Here is a 13,219-nt window from a genome sequence, read left to right as displayed (position 1 = left end):
ATATATATATATATATATATATATATATATATATATAAGCAGAATGCTACAAGCCCAAGGGTTCGAACAAGGAAAGCAACCTACTTGGAAAGGAAATAAGGAAATAAATGAACTATACATAAATATTAATCAATAATGAATATAAAACATGGTAATATCAGTGACGTTAATTAAAATAAATATGTCATTTATAACTTATGCCAACTTGCTCAACATAAAAACATTCTCGAAAGCTTTCTAGATATTTTTTTAGGTTCTTAATACATTTTCTAAGAAACATCAGTACAGATTTACTTTCACATTAACATTATTATTACCATTTTTAGCGTATTCATGAAAATAACGACAACTACAAATGCTGCCGTTTCTAGTCCACTGCAGGACAAAGGCCTCAGACATGTCTTTATTCATGTCTTGGGTTTGGCCAGTTTTCATCACCACACTGGCCACTGCGGATTAGTGATTGTGGGAGATTTTGGTTTGATCGTTCACAACAGACCAACCTAGTAGAGGTAGCCCTGACTAGTAAAGTTTTGCTGTTCACGGCGATACACAAACTCTTTCACCACGTTAAGGTATCCCCTCTCAGATAAACAGGTTGGCAACTTACGCTATCTAAAGATGGTCCAAATTCTTCACCTCAAAAAAAAGCACCAGATAAAAAATTAGGAGATTACGTGCACGCATTCTGAAGGTCGTGAAAGAATTTGAAAAAAAAAAAATTGAAGAAGAATCATTACAAGAATATTCTGTTTTGTTGAAATTATTCTTCTGGATTCGAACATTACCTTTATTTAGTTTGTTTCTGTTATTCTCCTCTCCATACTTGAAAGGCCTTCAGATTATTTATAATAATTGTGCTTATTGACAATAGCCTCTTATTTCTTTCCTTCCTTATACATTTACTTACTTCATTGAAGGTAGGTCTATAGCCTTATTTTTCTTTCCATCCTCATACGTTTTCTTACTTCATCTAAGGTAGGCCTATGGCCTCTTTTTTTTCCTCATATGTTTTCTTGCTTCATCAAAGGTAGGCCTATAGCCTCTTTCTTCTATCCTTCCTCTTACGTTTTCTTAGGTTATTCAAAGTAGCCCTACTCGTTTGTACAAAGTATTACCTCACCCTGTCGGACATTACTTTTGCATTTGGTTTTGCTTTTCATGTGTTTTTGAAGCTTTTAGGGTTATCAATTATTAGAAAAAGATATTTATATTACTCATCATAATTGACGAATAGTAATTACATAATGGAAATTAAAAAAAGAAAAGAGAGATATTATCACTCATGCTTCAATATTAGCCACGTAGAGAGAAGATACATGAGATGAATAAAAAGTTATGAAAATAAAAAATACTTCAAAATCAATAGACATAAATCTTGATTTAAGATATAGCGAATGATCATAAAGTTTCTTAAAAAATACTTTTTTTTTTTTTTTTTTTTTTTTTTTGCTCGGCCTCCGACATTGAAACTGTACTATGTAACTGTACTATCTCGTGGAAGTCATTTCCTTTTGTATTCATTTGTTAATTCAAGTTATCACGTTGGTTGTTACAGTTATAATGGAACCCATCAAAAAACCGGTTTTTCCACGCAATTACGGACTCATTACTTAGATCATATCTAAACACGTTCGCTTACGAGGGACTGTTGATCGCCTACTGATAAAGCACAGTACAATATAATGATTTTAAACTGAAATTAGCTTTTGGTGTTACTCAAACTGACGGGAAAGGAAACATTCAGAGTTCGAAACGGCTTTCGATTTTAATCATCATCATCGTCATCATCACCTCCTACGCCTATTGACGCAAACGGCCTCTATCTTGAGCTTTTAATTCAATACTTTTACATTCATCATCTCCTATTTCACGCTTTATAGTCCTCAGCCATGTAGGCCTAGGTCATCCAACTATTCTAGTACCTTTTGGAGCCCAGTTAAATGTTTGGTGAACTAATTTCTCTTGGGGAGTGCTAAGAGCATGCCCAAACCATCTCCATCTACCCCTCACCATGATCTCATCTACATATGGCACTCGAGTAATCTCTCTTATTGTTTCATTTCTAATCCTATCTTGTAATTTAACTCACAATATTCATCTGAGGGCTTTGTTCTCAAACCTACAAAATCTGTTGGATATTGTTTCATTGGCATACCATGACTCATGTCAACTCAGTAACACAGATTTCACTAAACTGATATATAGCCTAATTTTTATCTGTAATTTCAGGCTGTTTGATTTCCAAATTTTACTTAACCTAGCCATTGTCTTATTAGCTTTATTTTTTAATATATCATTAATTTCCAATTCTAATGACCCTGTATTGGAGATTATAGTTCCTAAATACTTAAACTATTCTACCTCACTAATCCTTTCTCCTTCCAATGATATTTCATCTTCTATTGCATATTTCGGTCTCATCCTTTCTGTCTTTCTTCTATTTATCTTGAGCCTAACCTCATATGATATTTCATGCATTCTGGTAAGCAAGCATTGCAAATCCTGTGGTGTTCTGGTAATAAGGACAACGTCATCAGAATACTCTGTGTCCGCTAATATCCTATTACCATGTATAAAATTTCAAAAATATTTGTAGCTGCGGAAAATGGACATTAGAAATTTGAAATTTTGGAAACGAGAAGTCTACCGTCAATTGAAGTAAGTAAAGGAACTATTTCGAAATATTTAGAAAAAAAAATATGCTCGAAATGAAGAGAAAAAAATAATTCTCTGTTGATAAAAAATTCACAAAGAACTCGTATTTGAGACTAATCTAATTAGCTGAAAATAAATGATAAAAATTGCTCATATTTGGCATAATTTTTTAATATAGACATATTGATTTCTTTTATGATTTTAGAGGTTGTTGACTTGTTGCTAATTATCTTAGCAATGATTTCCGGAGATCCAAATTTAACAAAAATACGTCTTCAATAAACCGAAGTTATAAGAAATTATTTAAGAAAAAACCTTGATTTTTTTTTATTAACTGTTAAAAATGTAATGAATGTGTATAAGAAATTATTTTGAAATCCCTTGATTATTTATTACCTGTTTAGAATAAAATCAATGTGTAAAATGAAGAAATCTATGAATATTAAAAATAGTCTTTCGAAATGATCAGAATAATAAGAAAAAATATTGAAATTATGGCTATTTACTCAAATGTAACATCCATCCAGCCGCCCCCCCCCAAAAAAAAAAAATATTTCAAGCTATCATTATATTCCATAAGATATATACCTGACACAATCAAGCAGTCATCACAGGTGAGAGAGAGAGAGAGAGAGAGAGAGAGAGAGAGAGAGAGAGAGAGACGACTGTGATTATCTTGAACTCAGGGGCGCCATTGCTTGGTTGGTTCCCTGTCATAGCTTGTATTTAGCCATCTTTATTACGGTTCATAAAGCGGCGTTATTCCAGGACCACCTCGAATTATACGCGCCAGTCCTCATCAAATGGCTCCCACTTGACTCCGGAAATTCGCTACTGCTTCAACTGGGGGTGTGTGAATCTATGCGCCTTAGCATTCACACACACACACACACACATATATATATATATATATATATATATATATATATATATATATATATATATATATATATATATATAATCCTGTCAGGTTGAACGAGAACCACTTGGAAAACAATGTTTCCCACAAAATACCCAAACTAACGTGTTGTAGTTAGAATAGGGGGAGGGGCAAGGAAATGTTGAATCTGCGCGTGCGTGTTCGTGTGTTTGCATATATCATATATATATATATATATATATATATATATATATATATATATATATATATATATATATATATATATATATATATACATATATATATATATATATATATATATATATATATATGTATGTATATCTAAATATTTAGCCGTCATTTCTTGACAGGTTGCGTACACTAGTATAATAAGAATAACAGTTATTATATGGACATTAAGAATATCCGAATGAGTCCCTATAAATTGCAAACGAGGCAGGTGAAGGAGAAGACGATGAATTGACGAGCTAAGAAAATTTGCGGGTATAGACTGTCATAGAGAGAGCATATTGTAGCCTATATGTGATGAAATACTCTGCTGAAAATTTCTGGGACTCATGTTGGATCTCTGGCTATCGCTCATAAATCTTTCCTGGCGTGAATTTATTCCAGCATCTGTTATGGTCAGGGAGAGAAACCTTGGGGTAGTAATCTCACCCTTAAACACTTACTGAGCAATAAGCTAAAAGATTTCCTACTCTTCTAGCACCAGTAACGGGCTGAGCCACCTTTTCCAAAAGTCGGAAATATGTATAGTGGAAAACTACATAGGCCTACTTATTAGCACTATTCTGTCAGAGGATGACTTCAAGGAAAAGCAAGAAAACACTTAATGTTATATAGATTATTCTGAGCAAGAGGAAAAGAGAGAAGCTTGAACTAATAGGAGATTTTAAGAACACGCTGTAAAGTAAACATCTCAAGTTCTTTCAAAGCCAGTAAACGGGCGAAAGAAAGCAGGGTGGGCGGAGCTTGGAGTGGAAGCTCATAGGTTGGTTGGCTGACGGGGTATTTCTCCGAAGTGGCAACCAACACTCCTATCTCAGGCCACGGGAGGTTATACCTAGAACTCATGTTCCCTGCAGTTGCCACTTTATGTTATAGGTGAATCGCTGGTCTAGGAACTATAGTAGGCAAAGACGAGCTTTGTTTGACAATAACAAAGAGAGAAAAAGGGAAATACAAGGAAAATAAATGCATAATAAGTAACGGGGAATCTCGCATATCCAACCACGTTCGTCCAGTGTCACGGTGAGAGCCATCGAAGTTGAAGGAAGTGTTTGTGTCGTCAAGTTCGAGAAGAAAACTACGAGAAGAAGTAGGAAGAGGCAGAGGCCTCCGTCCGTCTTCCTTCACCTTACCCATAGCAGAGGAGGTCGCCAGAGGCACGTACACGTTAATTGGTTCTTGTAGTGAGTGATTATTAGTGATTATTTAAAGATAATCGAGTGATTTTTAACCGTAGCAAAGGATACGGTCTATCTTGGAAGTGGCCTAGTGTTTCAGTCCGTTATAAGGAGGTCAGTGACTCCACCTGCCCTGCCAATAAGGTTTCATGTGGGTGCATTTTTAAGATCAAATGACCCTCTACTACCCCCAACGTCTCTCTCTCTCTCTCTCTCTCTCTCTCTCTCTCTCTCTCTCTCTCTCTCTCTCTCTCTCTCTCTCTCTCTCGTAAACGATAAACCAGCCCAACTGCCTTTCAACTTCCTTACTGTATTTCTGATACAATCACTGACTTCTGGCATATTTTTTTGTTTATTTTTGTTGTTGGTGGTGGTAGTTTGGGGGCAGGGGGGGGGGGCGGGGGCGGGGTCGGGTAAGCAGGTGGTGTTGGTCATGCAAAGTGATGCAACAGTTAGGCTAACTGGAGTATTGAAGGAACCTCTCCAGTGATGCAAAGTAAACATACAGTGAAATATCGGCTTATTAAAAATCTTATCATAGCAGATAATGCTTAACATTTGAATGTCTAAATGGCCAATAAGCAAAAATCCTATGTTGTTTTCATATCTCTCTACTCTTCCATATCACAAAATTTTCTGTGAAGGGGAGCGGTATGAATGATGTTCTTCATATATCACAAGCATAATAGTATTGAAAAAATTACTTAAATACTGCTATCATGTCATTCTTGACGGGATAGATATACTGTATATATATATATATATATATATATATATATATATATATATATATATATATATATATATATATATATATAGATAGATAGATAGATAGATAGATAGATATAGATACAGATACACACACGCACATACCTTTTGCTCTTTCATATCTCATAACAGTTTTCCTGCTTTGTTTACTTACCTGATGGAGGGGAAGTAAGAGCTTCATACCAAGTAATACCCTTCTCATTTGTATTGCTGTTTGTTTATTATCTCCGCCAATGAAGCTGGAAGGAGGTCATGTTTTACCCCCTGTTTGTGTGTGTATGTTAATGAACACCTTCCTGGCCCCAATTTTTATCGTAATGAAACTTGCCGGAATTAACTGTCATGTAGAAAAACTGAAAATTATTAAATTTTGGAAGGTCAAGATCAAAGGTCAATGTCACGATCAAGCAAAATGTTCAATTCATGCAATCTGCCATAAGTTTGGACATTGTTGCCCCGGAGACTTCAAACATGGTTCATATTTGAGTGTACGAAAATCCACACCAAACAATGCATGTTAAGTTCGAAGGTCAAGGTCGAGTCTATGGTCAAGGCCAAGCTAAAGGTCAAATTCCGGTCATCAATCATACGGCCACAATTTTAATCATAAATTAATAAAACTTTCAGAGATTTTAAACTGTTATGTAAAGAGGAGGAAATGATTGAATTTTGGAAGGTCAAATGTCAAGGTCACGGACGAGCAGAACATCCATATCACGTAATCAACCATAAGTTTGGACATCCTTGTCACAGAGACTTCAAACTTCAAACTTGGTTCATATTCAAGTATATGAAAATCCACGCCAATTAATACATGTTAAGGTCAAGGTCAAGGTCGAGCAAAAGTTCGAGAAATAAGCTGCTGTTTGGTTTAATTACATTTACTTTGGGGATTTTATATAGTATTTATTACATTTATTATGGGGTCATTGCTAATTATATTCATGGTTGTTTCAGCGAATGATCTACTGAAGTTTAAGTTGAATAAAGCTTAGGTAGCAATATATATATATATATATATATATATATATATATATATATAAAGATATATATATATATATATATATATAAAGATATATATATATATATATATATGTGTGTATATATATTATGTATATATATATATATATGTATATATATATCTTTATATATATGTATATATATATATATATATATATATATATATATATATATATATATCTTTATATATATATATGTATATATATATATATATATATATCTTTATATATATATGTATATATATATATCTTTATATATATATATATATATATATATATATATATATATATCTTTATATATGTATATATATATACACACATATATATATGTATTTATATATATATACATATATATATATATATATATATATATATATATATCTTTATATATATATACATATATATTTATATATACATATATATTTATATATATATATATATATATATATATATATATATATATATATATATATATATATATATATATATAGCCTATGTACACAGATACGTATGTATTTATCTATGTATCTCCATTTTTGCTTTTTTATATATGTATAGCTATGTATCTGACACTGCGTAAGTGGTAGTTTTCAGACAAGAAACTTTTGATATTGTTTGAGGATTATTTTCTATATTTCAAAAGGAAGTACTGTATGTGTTAGCATACGTGCTTCCCCACTTAGTTATCATTTATCATTCAATTCTACAAATCTTCTTTTTCTATTAACATTGCTTTTTTTCCCATTTGTATATGGTAGCCACGATTGCCTTCTTTTTGAAGGACTCTGCTTTGGCTTTGGGGTAGACCGTAGTCCTGATCGGCTGCCCTGCCTGACATTGCTTTAGATTCCGGTAGCGTATGTACATGTGTTGTACCGGTCACCAGCGTCCTTCCTCCCAGCAGCAAGGAGTCTTGCCCTGGTTAGGTCGACAGTTCGAGACGTGTGACATGTCCGTTATGTTTCAATACCCAAAATATTTATCATTATTTTAGTCAGAAACTATTTCCCTAAAAGGCTTTGCAGTGAATTTATTTGATTTTTTTTTTCATTTATTTTTTTATATTTCTCTTGCTTGAGGGTACACTCGGGCACACTATTCTATCTACTTTCTCTTATTCTTGGTTTGTTAAAGTTTTTATAGTTTATATAGGAAATGTTTATTTTAATGTTACTATTCTTTAAAATATTTAATTTTTCCTTGTTTCCTTTCCCCACTGGGCTATTTTCCCTGATGGTGCCCCTGGGCTTATAGCATCCTGCTTTTCCAACTAGGGTTGTAGCTTAGCATTTAATAATAATAATAAAATAATATACCTATATTTATTAGTTCATTTGTTTTATGCATCGTAGTACAATTACGCAAAATAAAATCCCTAGAAAACAAATGATTATTCAATTGTGTTCATAATTCCTTTCATGAGAAACATAGTCACTGAAACTGATTGATTGATAGATAGCTTGACAGCTCTAATGACCTGATTAACCTAACAATAACAAAAAATACAGCCGTTTCTTGTCCACTGCAGGACAAAGGCCTCAGATATATTTTTAATCATGTCTTTTATTTTGCCAGTTTTCATTACCACACTGGCCAACTGTAGATTGGGAATCGTAGGGGATTTTTTGCTTGATCCCTCACAGCAAACCAACCTAGTATGAGTGGCCTTAACTAGTACATCTTTGCTAATCAAGGCGATGCACAAACCCTTTCACCACGTTAAGGCATCCCCACTCAGAAACTTGAACCTAAATAGCTTAAAAGGAATCATATATACTTAACACAATATCAAGTGATTAAGTCACCTTAATTCAATATACTTTCAGCAAGTAATAAATCAACCTAACCTAATTTGATGTAGGGCTTAGGCCTAAGAAAACAGTCACCGTCATAATAACGTGAACCAGTTAATCTTTAACGGTGAAAACAACTTTGTTTGTCAGTGCTCGCGAACGCTTTTCTAACTGGGGTTGTAGCTTAGCAAGTAATAATAATAATAATAATAATAATAATATCCAGGCGCCACAAGCTGTTCATGACGTGGCAAGGACGAAAAATTGACCTTCAATACACGCAGTGCTCACTTTACTTTCAAAAAATGTAGGGATAACTGTAGGCATTTATATTTTCAGTTTAATTTTTTCTAATTCTGGTTAATCTTTGCATTCAGGTCTTAACTGAAAAGACCGTAGGCAGCATAGAACTAGATAGCGATCTTCTAGTTAGTACTTGATAACTATCTTATAACTATCTTTTACCTACTAGATAACCGTAGTCTAGATAGTACTAGATAACCATCTTCTAGAGTTACTTGATGACCATCCTCTAGTCAGTAACGGGTGGCCATGTTATACTTAGTTCTAGATAACCACCTTCTAGATAGTACTAAATAACTACCTTCTACATAGTACTAGATAAGGGGCTGTTAATTTAGTCTAGATAGTACTAGGTAACCATCTTCTAGAGTTAGTACTTGATGACCATCCTCTAGTCAGTAACGGGTGGCCATGTTATACTTAGTTCTAGATAACCACCTTCTAGATAGTACTAAATAACTACCTTCTACATAGTACTAGATAAGGGGCTGTTAATTTAGTCTAGATAGTACTAGGTAACCATCTTCTAGAGTTAGTACTTGATGACCATCCTCTAGTCAGTAACGGGTGGCCATGTTATACTTAGTTCTAGATAACCACCTTCTAGATAGTACTAAATAACTACCTTCTACATAGTACTAGATAAGGGGCTGTTAATTTAGTCTAGATAGTACTAGGTAACCATCTTCTAGAGTTAGTACTTGATGACCATCTTCTAGTTAGTACCGGATGGCCATGTTATACTTAGTTCTAGATAACCACCTTATAGATAGTACTAAATAACAACTTTCTACATAGTACTAGATAAAGGGTTGTTAATTTAGTCTAGATAGTACTAGATAACCATCTTCTAGAGATAGTACTTGATGACAACCCTCTAGTTAGTACCGGGTGGCCATGTTATACTTAGTTCTAGATAACCACCTTCTAGATAGTACTAAATAACAACCTTCTACGTAGTACTAGATAAGGGGTTGTTAATTAAGTCTTTATTTCTTTCATAACAACGCATTATATAGATGCAAAATTATCCTCTGGAATTGTTATTAAATCGTATGACCTACAGAAGTTGAAACTTGGTGAAGCGCGTTTTTGTTGAGCATTGTTGAAAAAGTCTGGCTTCATTGCGTATCTGTTGTTTATCTTATTTAATTGGCTTTGGTATTTATCTAATTTGTTTTTGTTTGATCATTTTCTTTTTTAGTTTAAGGCCTACTTCTCAATTTTTTTTTTATCTATACTGGATAGGTTTCCCAATTGGAGGACTAGGCTTGAATTGTTTTGATTTTTCAACTATATATATATGTATATATATATATATATATATATATATATATATATATATATATATATATATATATATATATATATATATATATATATATATATATATATATTATATATATATATATATATATATGTATATATATATATATATATATATATATATGTATATATATATATATATATATATATATATATATATATATATATATATATATACACTATATATATATATATACATATATATATATATGTATATATATATATATATGTGTATATATATTGTATATACAGCATATATATATATATATATATATATATATATATATATATATATATATGTGTGTGTGTGTGTGTGTGTATGTATATATACTAACATTAGATTTGTTTATCTTCTGATTAGGTGTTTTAGATCAGCAGAATTGTTTCTTGGTGTTCTGACTTAGTATTCCAGAGCAACCGATTTTGATACCAGTATTTTTGCGTAGTGCTCTGAAAAGCTATTCTAAAACAGTAATTTTATTTGCAGTGTTCTGAATGGGTATTATAGAAATTTAGATTTTGAGGGTTGTTGTTTTTTTTTATATGAATGGGTATGCTAAAACAACAGATTTTAAGAGTAGTTATTTTCACGTTGTGTTCTGAATGGATATTCTAGAACAGCAGATTTTGATTGCATTTTTTTGGCATATTGTTCCGAATAGTTTTGCTAGAGAGGCAGATTTTAAAAGTAGTTATTTTTGCCTATTGTATTTTGAATGGGTATTCTAAAACATAATAGCAATTTTTTTTGCATTGTGTTCTGAATAGGTATTCTAAAAATCATATTTTAATAATGTTTTCTTTTTTTTTTTTTTTTGCAGTGTTCTGAATAGGTATTCTAAAATCATATTTTAGTAATAGTTTATTTTTTGCAGTGTTCTGAATTGGTATTCTAAGAATCATATTTTCATAATGTTTTTTTTTTTTTTTTTTTTTTTTTTTTTTTTTGCAGTGTTCTGAAGTGGTATTCTTGAAACCAGATTTTGAGAGCATATATATTTTTTGCAAAGTGCTCTGAATGGATATACATTCTAGAAACCAGAGTTTAATAATAGTTTTTTTTGTGCATAGTTTTCTGAATAAGTATTCTAGAAATTAGATATTAATAGCCGTATTTCTGCATAGTGTTTTAAATGGGAAAGCTAGAATAGCAAATTTTTAACAGAATATTCTGAACGGGTATTATAGAATACCATATTACCAGAATTTTGAAGACAGCTTCTGCTATTACCTTCTGAGTGGCATTCTAGACTTTCTAGATTATTTTCTTATAAATAGAAAAAGTCACTTTAGATACATCCTTCTTCATATAGATAAAGTTATATTTTATTTAGGATGAAAGGATTTTTTTCTTTTTGAAGTTTTTCTATTGTTTTTTATCGTTTTTTTTTTCTTAAATTTTGCTATTGTTTTTTATCGTTTATATTTTTACATTTTCTTTGCTTTCATTTTAAGGATATTAATATTAATTGATTTATTTACATCCTGTGCTAAAAGTAAATAAATCTCTTTTCATCTCCAACTTTTCAATTATTATTTGGAATATTTTCCTTGTCAGTTGGTTTTTTTTTTTTGCTAATAAATTTGGGTTATTTCTCTATTTTTTAAAAAGTACATATGAGTCTTTACCGAATCACTATTCATTCTTCCATAATTATCTTCCCATTTTAATTATCACGACATAATTCATTTCAACAGACTGGAACAATTCCTCGAATTATTCCCGTCTTCAAAAACTGCATCTCATCGACTCCACATCTTAGCAACACTCAGCTCTCGTGAGTACATCGGCATCTGGGACGTTCGCTTCTGGAATCATTAAGTAACCACAAGAAGAAGAAGAAGAAGAAGAAGAAGAAGAAGAAAAAGAAGAAGAAAGACTAGCGGAATGTCTTCGTGCCGCTCCACTTCATCCCGCTGCTTGGATTGAAAAGAAAGAAGAAGTTTTATCGAGCAGTGTTTTTAAATACTCTAATTGAGGATATTGTTATCTTCTCCCGATTACGTCCAACGCCTGTCCAGTTAGACGAGAAAATCGAGAGGAAATTAAACCGGCAGTTTTTTGTTCAAGGGAGATCAAAGTCTTAGTATGACAGGTTAGTGAATGTGCTTTTTTGGGTTTTCTGCTTTCGTTAGCTGTTACAGAATAAGAGTTTGGATATTGTTTTAAATAAGATTGCTTGTATACATATACGCGCATCATCATCATCAGCTGTTGCCAGTCCACTGCAGGACAAAGGACTCAGACATGTTCTTCCACTACCACCTGTTTATGGTCTTTCTGTGCTAGTCTATACCGGCAGTTTCTTAGCCTGTCAATACATAGCCGTCTTTTCCTTCCCCTGCTTCGTTTGTAATCTCTAGAGACCCATTCTGTTATTCTTTTGGTCGATGTATTATCTACCATTTTCATTATATGTCCTGCAAATGTCTAATTTTTTTTTCTTTTTTAAAGTTGTTAGAATATCCTTTACTTTAGTTTGCTCTCGTATCCATGTTGCCCCTTTTCTGTTCCTTAGTGTTATCCCAGTCATTCTTTCCATAGCTATTTGAGTTGTAGCTAGGTTATTTTTTAAGGGTTTAATAAGGCTCCAAGTTTCTGATGCATAAATTAATACTGGTAGGCCCATCTGATTAAATACTTTTCTTTGTAGAGAAAGCGTCATTTTACTCTTCATAACCTTATTTTGCTTACCAAAAGCTCTCCATTATAGGCTTATCTTTCTTTTATTTTCGATTTCATGTTCTGAGGAATACTTACGTTTGCCCTAAGTACGTATATTCATTAACAATCTCTAAAGGTTCGTCCATTACTCTTATTTATTTTTCATTGAACATTATTTTAGTTTTACTCATATTCCTTTTCAGCCATAAATTTCTGCTTTCTCTATTCAAATTTATCATCTCTTGCAACAATTCTTTCCACACACGCGCGCACACACACACACACACACACACACACACATATATATATATATATATATATATATATATATATATATATATATATATATATATATATATCGTTACCCTGCGAAACTATCT

General features: G+C 32.2%; 1 protein-coding gene across 3 annotated transcripts in view; it reads left to right on the top strand.

Annotated features, from left to right (window-relative positions):
* The first annotated feature begins 4,570 nt into the window (after positions 1-4,570).
* LOC137660239 (serine-rich adhesin for platelets-like) overlaps positions 4,571-13,219 on the top strand; it is a 25,323-nt gene continuing 16,674 nt past the window's right edge. Inside the window, exons 1-2 of one of the 3 annotated variants that reach the window (XM_068394968.1) lie at positions 4,571-4,944; positions 11,873-12,270. In XM_068394968.1, coding sequence (XP_068251069.1) covers positions 12,264-12,270 — 7 coding nt within the window. In that variant the 5' untranslated portion in view covers positions 4,571-4,944; positions 11,873-12,263. Of the gene's footprint in view, positions 5,080-11,872; positions 12,271-13,219 lie in introns of all 3 variants that reach the window. The other 2 variants (XM_068394970.1, XM_068394969.1) reach the window with 2 other exon arrangements.

The sequence above is a fragment of the Palaemon carinicauda genome, chromosome 20 (assembly GCF_036898095.1).
Source record: "Palaemon carinicauda isolate YSFRI2023 chromosome 20, ASM3689809v2, whole genome shotgun sequence".
Classification (NCBI taxonomy): Eukaryota; Metazoa; Arthropoda; class Malacostraca; order Decapoda; family Palaemonidae; genus Palaemon; species Palaemon carinicauda.
The sequence above is the reverse complement of the archived record's forward strand: the minus strand, read 5'-3'. Positions and strand labels throughout refer to the sequence as shown.